The 16,400-nt window shown below is 32.5% G+C and overlaps 1 protein-coding gene across 8 annotated transcripts in view; it reads left to right on the top strand.

Annotated features, from left to right (window-relative positions):
• FRYL (FRY like transcription coactivator) overlaps positions 1–16,400 on the top strand; it is a 295,403-nt gene that overhangs the window by 168,729 nt on the left and 110,274 nt on the right. For 4 of the 8 annotated variants that reach the window (XM_057502200.1, XM_057502201.1, XM_057502202.1 and 1 more), the window contains 7 exons: positions 726–805; positions 1,186–1,266; positions 3,912–4,080; positions 4,372–4,464; positions 11,649–11,747; positions 12,767–12,868; positions 15,802–15,846. In XM_057502200.1, the coding sequence (XP_057358183.1) occupies positions 726–805; positions 1,186–1,266; positions 3,912–4,080; positions 4,372–4,464; positions 11,649–11,747; positions 12,767–12,868; positions 15,802–15,846 (669 nt within the window). The remainder of the gene's footprint in view (positions 1–725; positions 806–1,185; positions 1,267–3,911; positions 4,081–4,371; positions 4,465–11,648; positions 11,748–12,766; positions 12,869–15,801; positions 15,847–16,400) is intronic. The other 4 variants (XM_057502204.1, XM_036892566.2, XM_057502203.1 and 1 more) reach the window with 1 other exon arrangement.

Below are 16,400 nucleotides of genomic sequence, written 5' to 3'. Positions count from 1 at the left end.
ACTGTGTATTATATGGTTGTTAAAAATATAAGGAGGAGCTCTAAGTACTGACATAGATGCATCATTCTGTTGAGTAAAAATAGGGGGTGTATGTGTATAGGGAAAAGTCTGGAAAGGTATACACCACATTGTTTATAATGATTATATATGGGGTCAGTGATAGGGATTTCTGGTTTAAATATTTTGATCTGTTTTACCTATTTTATATACTAGCATTTAATTTTGAAAGACCTCAAGAAAACAAAGATATTTAAGTGACAAATTTCTAATACTAATAAGGCCATTAATAGTTTTATAGTTGGAAAAGTTTGTATGCCTTTTGACTACTGTTCATGATTTAAAAAATCAGACTATCTGGAATGTGGGGCTGGCTCAGTCAAAGGTTGCTTTCTGATAAGCGATGCAGAGAGGCAAACATGAGTGTCTTTTCTACTTCCTAGCAGTAACAATTACAATAACAACTACAATAAAGGCACATTTCCTGTCCTATATAGTCCATAGCTCAATATGAAGCTAACATTCTTAAATAGAGTTTGTTAAATTAGATGAGTAATTAAATTCTTAGAGAAAATAACACTCTTAGAAAAAAGTAATATTCACATATTTAAATAATAAATCATATAATGGGAATTAAAATTGTTGATATAATTAGGTGAAATGTTGAGAATACTAAGTAAAAAAAAATTATGGCCTCACTTTCTTGGTAATTTTTTTTTCTATTCTAGATTCCTGTTCATCCTGTGCCTGATCCCTTAGTTCATGAAGTTCTAAACTTAGCTTTTAAGCACTTTAAACATAAGGAAGGGTAAGGAAAATTAAAATTTGGGATCATGCTTTTCTCTGAAGTTCAAGTTTAGACTGCTTAAATATAATTTGACCTCTCATTGATCATGTGTTTTTAGAGTTCAAAGCAATTATCTTCCTATTTTGTTGAATCTACACAAAAAGCTAATAGGGGAGATTTCATAAAGATAATTCTTAAAACTTGGATTTATAAGAATCAGAAGGTTAAATTTCATGGGAAATTGAAATCTAGACATACAAGAAAATTCATATGGTTTTTATCCTATAAATGAATCTTCAGAGAAAATTATATAACACTGATAAGGAATTTTAAGATTTATTAAGAAAAAAGTTTGTAGAAAAATTTAATGAAATAATACATTTGTTCTCTTGTAATTTTAGATATTCAGGAACCAACACTGGGAATGTGCATATTATTGCAGATTTATATGCAGAAGTAATAGGAGTTCTTGCCCAGTCAAAGTAAGTTTTATAAATCACAGATTTTGATTTGCTGTGGATTTTAGAATCCTTATTACTAAGTAATGTAATAGACATTAACAGTTTCAGGTTTATTTTTTTTCAGTTATTGTGAAGTCTGCTCTTTTATTAGCTGCTCTGTTTCTTAGACGGTTTTTAAGTAACACCTTAATTTCACAACTTGTTCTCATTTATTGGAGGTTTTCCATAAATGTCTGAATTGAGGAAGTCAGAAATAGCCAAGAATAGTCAGGACATTTCTTTATTCCCTATTTGTAACCATTCCCTTATTCCCTAGTCTAAGAGGTATTTTTAAAAATACTTCTTTCAGAACTCTTAAAGCTAATAATTTTAATACTTTATAGTTGTTGAGTGTTTTTATTTCTGAGAGAGCAATGCAGTGTCTTCTTTCTAATCATCTCATTTGTTTTAATACTACACAGTTTTGAGTAGGTGTAAGAGACACAAAAAGGGAAAGGCAGAAGATCGTAGGTTACTCCATAAAGATATTATTCATTATTAGGGGTAGTGAAACATATTTATAGTAAACAGTCAAAAAATGTTTGTCCTTAGTGTCTTGTGGTTGCTCTAAAGACGAAAGATTTTAAATTTCATTTGTTGTGACTGGGAAATTTGTAAGGTAAACATATCAGTTCAGATTTTCTTGGAATCTATTTAAAGAGTGTTTGGACCTGAAATCATCATATAAAGAAAGACCTTTCTAAATTCTAAGAAGGCAGGCTTGTTACTGTTAATGTTTTAGCATTTAGCTTTTAATGTTAAATAATGTATTTTGTTTAGTATATTTTTTATCCTTTGTAGTACACTATGGACCCTGTATAATGAATGCTATAGAACTTAGAACATACTGTATTTTAAATGATTTGAACATAGAGTAGACAATAATATCTTAATATTTCATTATATTTAACCAATAATGAAACCCTATCTCAGGAATACAGGCACTAAAACATAAGACACAAGCAATGATATATCTCTTTTTGTGGCTTAGTAAGTCATGATAATTTTATTTTTATCAAAAATGAATTTCTATCAGGAATATATAGATTAGAAATTCTAAATTATACATTAGCAAGTTAGATCCAAGGGAATACTACATAACCGCTAAGTTAATTCTAGGATGGTAAGAATAGTAAATTCAAATGACCAGTAAATTTAAAGGTTATGCTCACCCTTATTCATCTAGTTATAAAGGAAATGCCACTGAGCAATACTGAGGTGTTTTCCACCCATACATATAGTGAGCACAGAAGGAAACATGGATGGATCTACATTAGGTTAGGCTCATAGCACATGCATTTGATGGGGCAGGTGGTGAGGTAGAGTAGAGGAAGGGGAGGGGAGAAAGAGAAGGCTGGGGATGCAGTAGAATTTTGTCTATGCATTTCCTTTGATTGTAATGACTAATAATTATTATGAGAAATTTAACAAAAGAAAAAACCCTTGGATTCTAATATTATCACAATGGAAAAATTCTTACCACTCTATATTTTCTGTATAAAATGCAAAACAATACTTTCATGGAAAATGGTATTATTCTCTTAAGACTCAAATAGAAATAGATAAGTTATACTTGTATCCATATTTCATTAATATGTAATTTTATTTTTCCCTGCAGTAGTGAGTGACCATTGGAAAGTATTCTTCATTTGTCATTTTAACTTTTAGAGCCGGTTTCCTCATGTAATATTAACAGTAAAATCTTTGTTTCCTTATACATACAGAGGTGGAAATTAAGTATTATTGGTTAATAAACTATTAGATTATTTTTGCAGTGTAAGCAGAAGAAAACTTAGTGGCCTTAACAGTTATGGTTATTTTGAATCCAAGATGATGCTCATATTTCTTTTTTTTTAATTGAAGTATAGTTGATTTACAATCTTATATTGGTTTCAAGTGTGTAACACAGTGATTCAACAGTTACCCATATTATTAAATTCTCACCCCCACTAGTGTGGTTACTATCTGTCAACATAGGAAGATGTTACAGAATCGTTGGCTATATTCTCCCTGCTGTACCCTGTGACCAACTTATATTGTGATTGAGAATTTCTGTGCCTTTGTTGCTCATATTCCAGAAGCATTTTGATTCTTTAGCTTATTCTCATTGTGAGACCAGTGTCCTCCTCATCATCATCATCAGTTTTTCTACTGTGTAAGGAAATATTAATGTTAAGTGATCATTAGTACCCTCCAAACGATTGGTTTTTCTCTTTGATCAAATCTGTAGTCTCCAGTCTGTTCTCCATATAATTCCAATTACAGATTGCATATAAAGGAGCTTTAATAATTGGAGATACTGATTTACATGGAGACTTTTTGTGGATGGATTATTTGATCTTACTTTTATTGTTATTAAATGGTAATGGCGATGTATTGATGATATAGGAATAAAGAAATTCTGTTATTTCTCTTTAAGGAATTTCTGATTTTAAAATAAGCAAACAACACTGTTAGAATAACAAATAACTTTGTGTGCCTCTGTGTGCTCTTCTGGTAATTTTTATGAGGGCAGAGAAAAGGGGGATGATATTTAGGTAAAACATCTTTTGATTTCACCTTTTAATACCATATGGGAAATTAGTGTTTTTAATTCAGATCAAATGATGTGTCCATGTGTATTAAAGATTTCAGGCTGTGAGGAAGAAGTTTGTGACGGAATTAAAAGAACTGCGACAAAAGGAGCAAAGTCCACATGTGGTCCAAAGCATCATCAGTTTAATAATGGGAATGAAATTTTTCCGAGTAAAAATGTATCCTGTAGAGGATTTCGAAGCATCATTTCAGTTCATGCAGGTGATATACCTTCTCTGTTGCAGTGATTAGAATTAGCCTCCCAGTGCTTGTTCTTGCTTTTCACAACTTTGTAAAAGAAATAAAATACATGTAAATCAGTGACATCTGTACCATATTTCCTTATTCCAACTGTTAAACGGTCACAGGTGTGAATTAACTTTCTTTTTTAATTTGAGCATGTTTTGGCCTCAGCTTTTGGTAAACTTGCAGTATTTACAAAATGATTGTGATATTCAAAAATTTTTTATATTACTCTTTTGTTAACTGAATATACCTTTTCCCCCTCTCAAGGAATGTGCTCAGTATTTCTTAGAAGTAAAAGATAAAGATATAAAGCATGCACTTGCTGGTTTATTTGTGGAGATTCTTATCCCTGTAGCTGCTGTAAGTATGTTTTTATTTTTATATTATATTTTGAAAGTACCTTTTCACTGAAGAAGTTGCCACATGAAATACTCTTCCTTTCTGGTAATGTCATAGACAATTGAGCAGAAACTTTCACTGTAATGAGTATGGAGAGAATAGTTATTAGGCAAAAAGAAGAAGAGCATCCATCAGTTATTAAATTAAAACCCCAGGCCCTTAAGATACAGAGGCTATTATATAAGGAGGGCAGAGTATTTGCAAACTAGCAGTAATGGTTGCCTCCAGTAGTTCAGTATAAGACACTGCTAAAATTTACTCCTGGCATTTTGCTTCTTACAAGATGGCAGCCATTTTAATAGCTTCTGAAGAATTCAAAAGTACTGACATAAATCCTAGAATTTACAGGACCATCTTGCTTTTAAAAAGCCTGAAGTTGCCATTACATTCATCATACATATCAAAACATGTATCCTAAATTATTTAGAAAATATGACTGCTATAAATATGATTGCAAAAACTTCAAGGGAAGCAGATTTATAGGAGCTTTTCTTGGTATAAATGTGTGTTACTAAAAAAATGATTTTGTAGTTACTAGTAATAGCAGGCTACAAATAGGATTAAGGGATTTTATAATATTTAGATGTTAGGGTTTCTTGTCTCCTGTTGTTTTCTCTCACTCAGTTTTTCTGTATGTATGTGATATGCTACACACTTTCAGTATTAATATGCTTTATTTTATAAGTGATATTCTTTTTGTATGTATATTACTATTTCACTTTTAAACAGACAAGGTAAAATTGACATGCAATGAACTACACATTTGACATATGTATATGCCTATGAAACCATCACCACAATGAAGTTAATGTATATATCTGTCACATCCTAAAAGGTTCCTCATGTTCCTGTTTAATGCTCCCCCACCCCTACTCATCCCACCTAGTTCTAAGGCAACTATTGATCTTTTTTTCCTATCCCTCCACATTAGTTTTGAGTTTCCTAGAATTTCATATTAGTGGATTCTTAACTGCACAAACTTTTTTTTCTTCCTTCATTCTGAATAATTATTTTGCATTCCAGCTATCTAGTAGACTGTGTCAGTTGCTATTCCTTTTTCATTGTTAAGTAGTATTTGATTATATGACTATACTGCAGTTTGGTTATGTGTTTACCTGTTTTGGAACATTTGGGTTGTTTACAGGTTTTGGCTGTTAACAAATAAAGCTGTTAGGAACATTTATTTATAAGTCTGTTTATAGACATATGCTTTTATTTCCTTTGGGTAAATATTGAGGAGTGGAATTGCTGGGCCATATGTTTAACTCTTAAAGATAATTGCCAGTCTACGTTCTAAAGTGGTTGTACCATTTTGCTTTCCACCAGCAGTATGTGAGAGCTCTGATTCCTTCACATCCTCACCAGTCCTTTGGCCAGTCTGTTCAGTTTCAGCTATTTGTGGTATTTCACTGTCCTTTAAATTTGTATTTCTCCAAGAACATATGAGGTGGCACATCTTTTCATATACTTACTTATCATTTGTATCTCTTCTTTGATAAAGGATCTATTCAGATGTTTTGCCCATTTTTTAATTTATGCTTTTTCAAAATTATTTTGTCTATTCTAGGTCCATTGCATTTCAGTATAAATTTTAGAATCACCTAACCAATGAAAAAAAACTGATATTTTAATTGGGATTTTATTCAATTAATAAATAAATAGGGAAGACAGACATCTTAATACAGATTCTTACAATTTGTGAACATAGAAGCTCTCTCCTATTACTTAGGTCTTTATTTTCTGTCAACTATGTTTTATAGTTTATAGTCTACAGTCTTGAGCATATCTTGTTAAATTTATCCCTAGGCATTTCATATTTTTATGATGTTGTAAATGGCATTGTTTTAAAATTTCATTTTCCAGGTGTTCAAAGTGCCTTTCAACGTGTACATTTTATTTTTGCACTGGCTCAGACCTCCAGTGCAATGATAAATGTAAGTGATGAGAGCAGACTTCCTTGCCTCTTCACACCTTAGGGCTAAGTGGTCAGTCTTTTACCAATAAGGATGATATTACCTGCAGGTTTTTCACAGATGCCTTTTATCATATTGAGGAAATTGATTTCCATTCTTAGTTTGCTACAGGTTTTTTTTTCAGGAATAATTGTTGGATTTTGTTAAATGCTTTTTTCCTCTGTTGAAATAATCACATAGTTTTTTGTTTGTTAATATGGGAGTTACATTGATTTATTTTTCAAACATTGAATAAACCATACATTCCTGGAGTTAAACTCTGAATCATAACAAGATGTTTTTGTATTGTTAGATTTTATTTGCTAAGATTCTTGATTGAGAATTTTTGCATCTGTCTACATTCACAGAGGCAATTAATCTTTGGTTTCCTTTTCATGTAATGTTTTTGTTTGGTTTTATTATCAAGGTAATTTTGAAAGAACTTGTACAGATTTACCTTTATGGCTTCCTTTAGAGTTGGATAGAATTCACCAGGAAAGCCACCTGGCCTGGAACTAAACTACCAAATAATTTCCTTCAAATGACATAGGGCCGCTTAGACTATTTCTTCTTGAGTAAGCTTTCACAGGAGTTTGTCCATTTTGACTGAATTAATCAAATTTATTGGCTTTAAGTTGGTTATAATATTCCCTTATTTAAATACCTATAGTATCTGTAGTGACTTTTTTAAATTGAAGTATCATTGATATACAATCTTATATTGGTTTCAAATGTACAACACAGTGATTCAACAGTTACCCATATTATTAAATCCTCACCCCCTCTAGTGTGGTTACTATCTGTCAATATAGAAAGATGTTCCAGAATCATTGACTATATTTTCCATGCTGTACTATGTTCCCTGTGACCAACTTATAATTATTAATTATTTTGCTCCTTTATTCCTATTCCCCTTCCCACCCACACATCCCAACCCCTTCCCCTTGGTAATCACTCGTGTAGTGACCTCTTTTATTCCAAATATTGGTAGTTTGTGACTTTTCTCCTTTTTTTACACATCTTTCTGGCTTTTTATTTTTTATATTAATAAAAGAAGTTTATTAATTGCTTCTCAAAGAACTGGCATATCTTGTGTTTTCATTTTCATAAAGCTCAAAGTACTAATGCCCCTTATGAAATCCACAGCTTATTTGGAAGCATTTTGTTTACTTTCTAAATATTTGGAGATTTTCCAAAGACTTTTAGGTTATTCATTTTTAATTTGGGTCAGAGAACATACTCTGTATGGCTTGGATCCCATTAATTGCATTAACATGTGTTTTTTGGGTCAGAATATCATTTATCTTGATGAATATTCCATGTATACTTGAAAAGACTATGTGTACTGCTGTTGGATGGAGTATTCCATAAATATCAGTTAGGTCGAATTGGTTGATAGGGTTTTTCAAGTCTATGATAGTCAGCCTTGCTAATTTCCTATCTACTTGTTTTATTAGTTATTGAGAGAAGAGTATTGAAATCTCTGACTGTAACTTCAGATTTGTCTATTTCTCTTTGCAGTTCTGTCAGTTTTTGCTTATGTTTGTTTAAGCTCTATTATGAAGACATAAATGTTTAAGATTGTTATATCCTTTTGAATTGACACCTACATTATTTTGAAATAACTTAACCCTGATAGTATTCTTTGCTCTGAAATCTACTGTTTGATATTAATTGTAGCCACTCCAGCTTTTTTTTATTGTGTAAGTATAGTATATCTTTATCTTTTTCCCTTCTTTTGCTTTTAACCTACTTGTGTTTTTATACTTAAAAGTACACTTTTTTTTTGTAGGCAGGATATGGTTGAGTCTAGCTTTTTATCAAATCTGCATCTCTGCCTTTTAATTGGGGACCACATACATTTAATATGATTATATATTGATATAGTTATTTTAAATCTGATTGTATTTAGTTATTTATCTTCTTACTGTATTTTTTATTTTTCCCATGTATTCTTTGTTTCCTTCCCTTTTTTCTCTGCATTCTTTTTGGATTAATTGAATGTTATTGTGATTTATCTCCTTTGTTGCTTGTGAGTTATCTCTCATTGTTTTGTCATATTGTTTATGGTATGCATCTGTAACTTTTCACTGTCTACCTCAGACAATATTGTACCATTCATGTGTAGTGCAAGAACCTTACATAGGTATGTTTCCACTTCTTCCCTGAAAACTCTTGCATGGCAGTAAGCTGGGGCTGCCAAAGGGCTGGTCTCATTTATTTTCCATGCCACAGGGATTACTTTCTTTTGTTGACAGATGGATAGCGTTTGGCATATCATTCCATATATTTTGTCCATTTTTTGTTTGTTTCAGATGGTATTGTAAATTCGGCAGCCCCCTTTACAATATTTTGGTTAGAGATGGAAGTTAGTAACATTCTGTTTATTCAGGCTTTATTCTATTTAATCGCTAAAAAAAAGGTATTTATTTTCACATTGAGAGTTAATATGAATAGTTTTAGCTTTCATTTGTAAGTAGTAAATTAATTGACTTGTGGTTTATGTGTTCATTTGAATTGGATGGTAGTACTCAGGTCCTATCTTATAGTTTAGAACAGGTGGACAGGGAATTATAAGAAAAGAGTTGAAAATATTAATGACATTGTGATTGGCCTGATATTTTTTACCTGTATTGAATATTTACTTACAAATATTTAAGATTTTTTTTAGTGGGTACAAACAAAAATCACGAATTACAGCTTTGCAAGTAGTTTGAGTCAGATAACTCCCACCCTTTCACCCATTTTTTTAGCCATGTGATTAGGTTCATTATATCAAAAAGAAAACAAGATTATCACTCATAAACACCATGTTAGCTTTAGTCTATTATCATTAGTGCATGTACTTGAATTTCTTTTCCTAGAGATGGGTTGAATTACTGTTTATTCATCTCAGATTGTCATTTGTACTTCTCTTTGCCTGAAAATCTATTTTGCCAGATATCTAATTGGGCTTAGGTTGTAGATTTTAAGGTAACTCATCAAAGGAACAGGTTGTAGGAAGCCCCTTGACTGTGGTACATTATTACAATGTTGCCTCATTCTTCTTTTTTGCTCTGTTTGCTTTTGCAGTTTATTTGTTGGCTAAAGCAGCCCTAACATAGTGCCTCAAGTTAGGTGGCTTAAACAATAGAAATATATTGTCTCACAGATATGGGAACTATGTCTGGGACCAAGATGTTGGCAGGTTGATTCTTTCTGAGGGCTCTGGGGCAATCTGTTCCATGCCTCTCACCTCACTTCTGGTGGTGGTTTACTGATGATCTTGGCTGTTTCTTGGCTTGTTGAACCATCATTACATTTTCTCTGCCTTCATCTACACATGGCATTCTTCTTATGTGCATGTCTTTGTCCAAATCTCTCCCACTTTTAGAAGGGCACTGGTCATGTTGGAGTAGGGCCCTCCCTATTCCAATATGATCTCATCCTACTTAACTAATTACATCTGCAATGACCTCTTTCCAAATAAGGTTACATTATGAGGTATATGGGGTAGGACTTAAACATATGAATTTGCAGGGAGAGGAGTAGGGAAACACAAAATTCAACCCATAACACCTGCCTCTGTACATAAAGCTCTTTTGTCTATAATGTTCTTTCCTCTTTAATAACTTCCCTTCCCCTTTGTCTGGCTGAACTCTGCTTATTTATTCACGATATATATTGGGTACTTTCTGTGCATCAGAGCCTCTTCTGTGCAGGGAATACACCAGTGATCAAGTAGGAAAGACTCCCTGTTCTCCTAGAGCTACTTCTAGTTCAAAATAACAGACCACAAACTAGTATATGAAACATGCTGTATGTAGATGGTAGTAAGTACCATGGAGAAACATAAAGTAGTGTGTGGGATAAGAATTGCTGAAGGGATCAGGGGTTGAAATTTTAAGTAGAGTGGTTAGGAAAGAACATCACCTTGAAGGAGATAGTGACAACTGGGCAAAAACTAAAAGAATGAGGGAGTAAGATGAACAGTGTCTGGGGCACAGGCTTCTTAGGCAGAAGGAACAAGTCCAGATAGCCTGAAGAAGAGCACATATATGTTCTAGGAAGAGCAAGGAAGCCAGCCAGTGTGGCTGGAACCAGAGCAGGGGCAGGGTAATGGAGATAAGGCAAGGGAGTTAAATGGGAAGCTGTTCAGATATTTCAGGTAAGAGATACTGGATTCAGGTTAGGTGTTACTTCCTTGCGGAGATTTTCATAGCAGTCCCTTCTGGTATGCCAAGACACGGAGAATTTCCTCTTGCAGCTCTGGTTATATTGTACCACGTTCCCACTGCCTATTGACTTGCCTGTGTTCTTTGCTTGTTCCCTCAGGGCAGAGACTAGGTTTATCTTATTTACTTAACATCTGGTCATTTGAAACATTGTAGTATGGTGATCCTTGAACAACATGGTTTGAATTACACAGGTCCACTTACACGTACATTTTTTTCAATAATATATTGGAAATTTTTTTTGAGATCTGTGATAAATTTGCAAATGCCTAGAAACACCAAAAAAAATTAAGAAAAAGTTAGATTTGTAATGAATACATAAAATATATGTAGGTGCTAGTTTTTTTTGTCATTTACTATCATAAAACATAACACAGATCTGTTAAAAAAGTTAAATTTTATCAAAACTTATGCAAACACTTGCAGACTCTACATGGTGCCATTCACAGATCAGAGAAATGTAAATAACCATAAAGATGCACAATTAAATCATAACTGCTTAAAATTGGCTAGTTCATACTGTACTACTGTAATAATTTCTTGCCACCCTCTGTTGCTATTGCAGTGAGTTCAAAGTCTTAAGACAACTCATCTTATAGACAGCATAAATGAAAACGGTGTATTACTATAATTGTATTCTCCTAATTTTTTCCTGTAGCTTTATTGTAAAAATATAGTATATAATACATTAAACATACAAAATATGTGTTAGTCAACTTTTAATGTTATCTGTAAGGCTTCCAATCAACAGTAGACTGTCAAGTTTTTGGGTAGTCAAAAGTTATACACTGATTTTTGGCTGTGCGGTGTGTTTGCGTCCCTAACTCCCATATTGTTCAAGGGTCAGCTGTACTTCAGTGAAATACTCAGTGAATTATTAAGGAATTATTTCTAACCTTACAGAGAAAGTTCCAGTAATCATTCTGTAGTTTCATGTCTGTAACCATTTTCTTTCTTTTTGTATTACTGTTTTACCTAGGCTGTTAAAAATGAAGTGAATGTTCCCTGTCTGAAAAATTTTGTGGAGATGCTTTATCAGACTACTTTTGAACTGAGCTCCAGAAAGAAGCATTCATTGGTATTGAGAAATATTTCAAAACTTTACATATTTAATTAAGAGTTACAGTAGTTTATTTATGAACTTCATGGAAATTTATGAGAATTATAAAAATTGAAATTGTAAAATATCCAAAGTGTAATATAAAGGCAAATTTTATGTATTTTCTCCTGTTCTTTTTAAAGCTTTCTATTCATGCTTTTACTAGCTCTACATTTTACAGGTTATTCAGACGTCATTCTAGGTATTTACCTAGACAGGTGCCTTAAATTATGTATTATAATATGGAAAAGGTTGAATGCACTCTTATATTAAACCATTATTTCCTTTATTTTACATTAAAATAAATTGCATTTTGAAGCACCAGATTATTTAGGACCCATTGTCTAATTATATCTTTTCTATTTAGAGATTTAAGGCATTTTTTTGCACTTAACCACCCATTTCATGTAACTGAAGGATTTTCTTTGATTTTTATGCAGTTTGGGAGAAAGTTGAGAGAATTGTACAAATACTTAAACACTTAAGACAGAAATATAATAATAATAAACATTGATCATGCCAGGCACTGAGCTAAGTGCATTGCATTTCTTCGTTTTACTTTAAGCCTCATAACCCTATAGGATATGTATGATTGTTAGTCTTCATGTTACATGTTAGTAAAGTGAGGCTTCAAGCATTTTTCATATCCTCCCTGAAGCCACACACCTGGCAAATAGAAAGCTGAAACTTGAATGCTGCTGTGTCCTCTGATCCCAGATCTCATAACAGCTATACTCGTTGAGGGAGTACTGGGTCTAGGGAGGAATAGTAGCATGTTCTAACTCAGGGAGATTTGATAGGTCAAGGAAGTGTTCATATAGAAAATCTGCCCTTTATCATTCTTCGTTAGATTTCTCTATGAGATTGTATTTCTTATTACAAATGGGAAAACTGCTTAAAAGAATTTTTTTTCTTTGTATATAAGAGTAGATGAAATATAATTTACAGGTTAAGTTTTTTTCAATATGTATTAATTCTCTTTTCCCTGTTTTCTATAGGCTCTATATCCACTAATTACCTGCCTTTTATGTGTCAGTCAGAAACAGTTTTTTTTAAATAACTGGCATATTTTCCTACAGAACTGTTTATCACATTTAAAGGTAAGACGTGATCACATTTCTGACCTGTAAGCACTGACTGTAGTATTCACTTACATTTATGCATTGAACAGTGTGTAATAACACTTTCATTACTGCTGGTACACTTGAATAGTAATACTTTACCACATTCCTTTTCTTGTACATACTTCATTCCTTCTACAGGGAATCATGTATAGACATGAATAAACTTGGTGGAAAATTTAGTCTGTCTTGATGAATGCAAAATTATACTTTTTAAATGATTGTTTATATTTTCTTAGCGCTAGCAGTATTTGTTAACAGATTCCTTTAGAATTGCAGAGTATTAGCTGACCTTACAAAACACTCCAGATTTTGTGGGGGGGTTTTTGACAAAATTCAATAGTGTTGGCTCAAGTGTGAATGATATGAGAAAAGCCTTACTGATAAAATATCACCAAGAGCACATTTAATGTAAGTATGCCCGGCCAAACATGCAAGTGTGGTACTGGATCCACATGGGCATCAAAGCTCCTGCAATGATTCTGACTGGAGTCAAGGAATAATTGTTACTAACACTATTTGGCACATCATGTCCGGTCTCTCTTAGTATTGAAAACAAAACTGTGAGATGGAAGAAAGGATCATTGTCTTCCCAGGATGCTCTCTGGGAAGGATCTAACAGGATCTTCTTTTCTTCTGTGGCTAAGAGCACAGTTAATGTCTGACTCAGAACATGGGAATACTCTTCATCTGCATGCCACCTGAATGCTTGATTTGAATACTGTTTTGATACGTAGATGGATAGATTTGAATATTTACTTACTAATTACAGACACATGGCAAATGTGACATTTCATTTCTTATTATTCCTCTAAGTTAGTGTTAAGTCTGAACACATACTTTGAAGACAGTGAAAACAAGGCACAGAGAGATACAGTGACTTCCTCTGGATCTACAGCTCCTTGTGGTGGTGTCAGAAGTAGGGCTGGTTCTTCTTTCCCACTTTAGGAATGATCTACTGGACAACATATCCTATCTATCTTTTTCATGATTTTATGTATTTTTTTAAAATCCTTAATTTCTTAGTAAGGCATACAGGAAATACAAGTCTTTGAAAAACATTTTTGGCTGTTTTCCTCCTAGATATACATTGATGTTATGAGATGGGTGAGAACTGATATATTTACTTTGCTTTATTTATGAGAATGCCCAGGACCAAATCAAGCTGATTATGCTGTTGGTTCTTGTCACCAGAAAATAAGTTTTATTTCATTAATTGCATTATGTTGTTTCTGTCCTTATTTTGATAATTCATACAGATATAGGTATTAAAAGGGAATTGATCATTTTCAGGGTAATGTAATTTTTTCAGACTTTTAATGAAATATTTTAAGACATGTATTTAAGTGTTTCTGGAAGGTTGCTTTGTTTCATGACAATTCACTTTTCTGTTGCTTGTTGGAATTTTTATATATCTATCTATATATATATATATAAAGATAATATATAGATATGTATATGGATTTACATTTCCTATATATATAAAGATCATATATAGATATGTATATGTATTTACGTTTCCACCTAACATTTGCAATAACTTTTTTTTGTCTTAGGCTTTCATTTAAAATGCTTCTCTTTTCTTTTAACCCTTTCCTCCTGTTTAAATATTTCTGGCATCTTGTCCATTTTCATTAATGGCTGTGTCAGTTTGCCAGGCTAAAGGAGATAAGAGCCACTTAGCATGAATATTTGGAATATAGTTGTCTTGGCCATTAACCCTTAACTTAAACATTAAGGCTCTATTCAGCAGAAATTTTATGGATTGGCTCCTGTTTATTAAGTTTTAGATACTGTGGCTATGCTGCAGAGTTGAGGTGAGGTGAGGAGCTGAGCATTTAGGGTAAAACAATGCTACTTATCTGTTATAACAGGTGTAATTAATTTGTTTTATATGTAGGAAAAATTGGTTCAAGATAGAGGCCTTACCTAAACTGATTCTGTTTTGAAATTTAAGTTGTCTCTTGATTTCAAAAAAAATCTGTAATATTTTTCCATTTATTAGATGTACTACCACTTAAAACTGATTTTTATTAATATTTACCATATGTTAGATTCTCTAAACAAAGTAACGGAAGATCTGTAAGCAGCCCATGTTCAGGGAGCCAGGAAGTGATGGAGGCAGGGTCTGCATCTAGGCCCGTCCAGTTCCCTGACCTTCGCTCTTCTCAGTCCACCAGGTCACCTTTTAATGTATTAAAAAGAATGTTGCTGAACGGAATGTTTTAAGAAAATATTTTTGCTGTGATTCTGGGATACTAAAAAGACGTTATTCTCTTGAATTACAGGAATAAATCTGATACATTTTTAAAGCACTTTAAGATACTGCACTATTTTTTTTTAGGTTATTGTACCAGTTTTTGAAATTGGTGACCATGAAAAATGGGCTTTAGTCCTATAGGCTCACAAATAACATGAGAGAGCATCAGGTTATTGTCACAGAAAATGTCTGTTATTTTTGTCCCAAACAGAATAATTTGGTAGTTTCCCATTCCCATATCTTTATATCAATTGAGGGCACTATGCGAAAATTATTTTAAAGTTTCTAATCATAAGGGGGGATAATAATAATAGACTTCAGATAAAAATAATTTGAAGATTTTTTCTACAGCATATGCTTATTGTGAAAATTTAAACTCATTTGAACTCAAATACAGTGCTGTGAGAGGAAAAAATAGGCAATTAAAAATGTAACTGTTTTCTCTAGGTTTGAGTATTATAGATTTATCCCATGATGCCCAAATTATAGGATTTTTTTTTTCTTAGTGTTTCTGGTCACTGTCTTGAACATTTAAAATTTCTCCTAAATAGAGACCTTGCTGAATAGCTGTCTTGTTTTGTGCTTATTTTCACCTAACATGCATGTGCTGCATCTCATTTTCATGTTTGCTGTCTCACATTGCTTTATTTAGATGCCATCTAACAACAGTATCAGAAAACAAATAGAAACACTCCAGGTGAGTTGTATTGATGTTACAAAATAAAATACTGCTTTCTCTCTGTTAAGTGTGGCTTTTTTCCTTTACTCATTGTTGCACGGCATGTCTAATGTATTATTCAAACCTGCTTCTAATACTGTAAATGAAGAGCAGCAAACAGAAGGAACATTTGTAGGTTTAATATTCATGTAGCCCCATGAAGATAAAGTTGAGAGATAAAAGTGATAACAGATGTTGCTGTTAACCAGAGTCCTTAATTTTAAAATATTCTGTGTGATTTATATTAGCTGTTATAAATGAAATTTTGCAACAATTTTCCAATGAAATTAAAGGAACAGTAGCTTAGAGTTGAAAAAATATGATTTTGATGCATGACTTTTAAAAGTATTATACTATTGTTTGGGTTTTAAACAAATTATTTTGTTTGTGGCTCACAGTAGAAAAAAGGGGAAGAAACATTAAAATGATTGCTGCCAAAGAGCATATTAGACATATCAAAAATTTATTATATGTTAATATTGGGTTTATGTAACAATCTTGATTTTTTCGAATTATACCAAAATTGTAACTAG

This window comes from Manis pentadactyla, chromosome 5 (assembly GCF_030020395.1).
Source record: "Manis pentadactyla isolate mManPen7 chromosome 5, mManPen7.hap1, whole genome shotgun sequence".
Lineage (NCBI taxonomy): Eukaryota > Metazoa > Chordata > Mammalia > Pholidota > Manidae > Manis > Manis pentadactyla.
The sequence above is the reverse complement of the archived record's forward strand: the minus strand, read 5'-3'. Positions and strand labels throughout refer to the sequence as shown.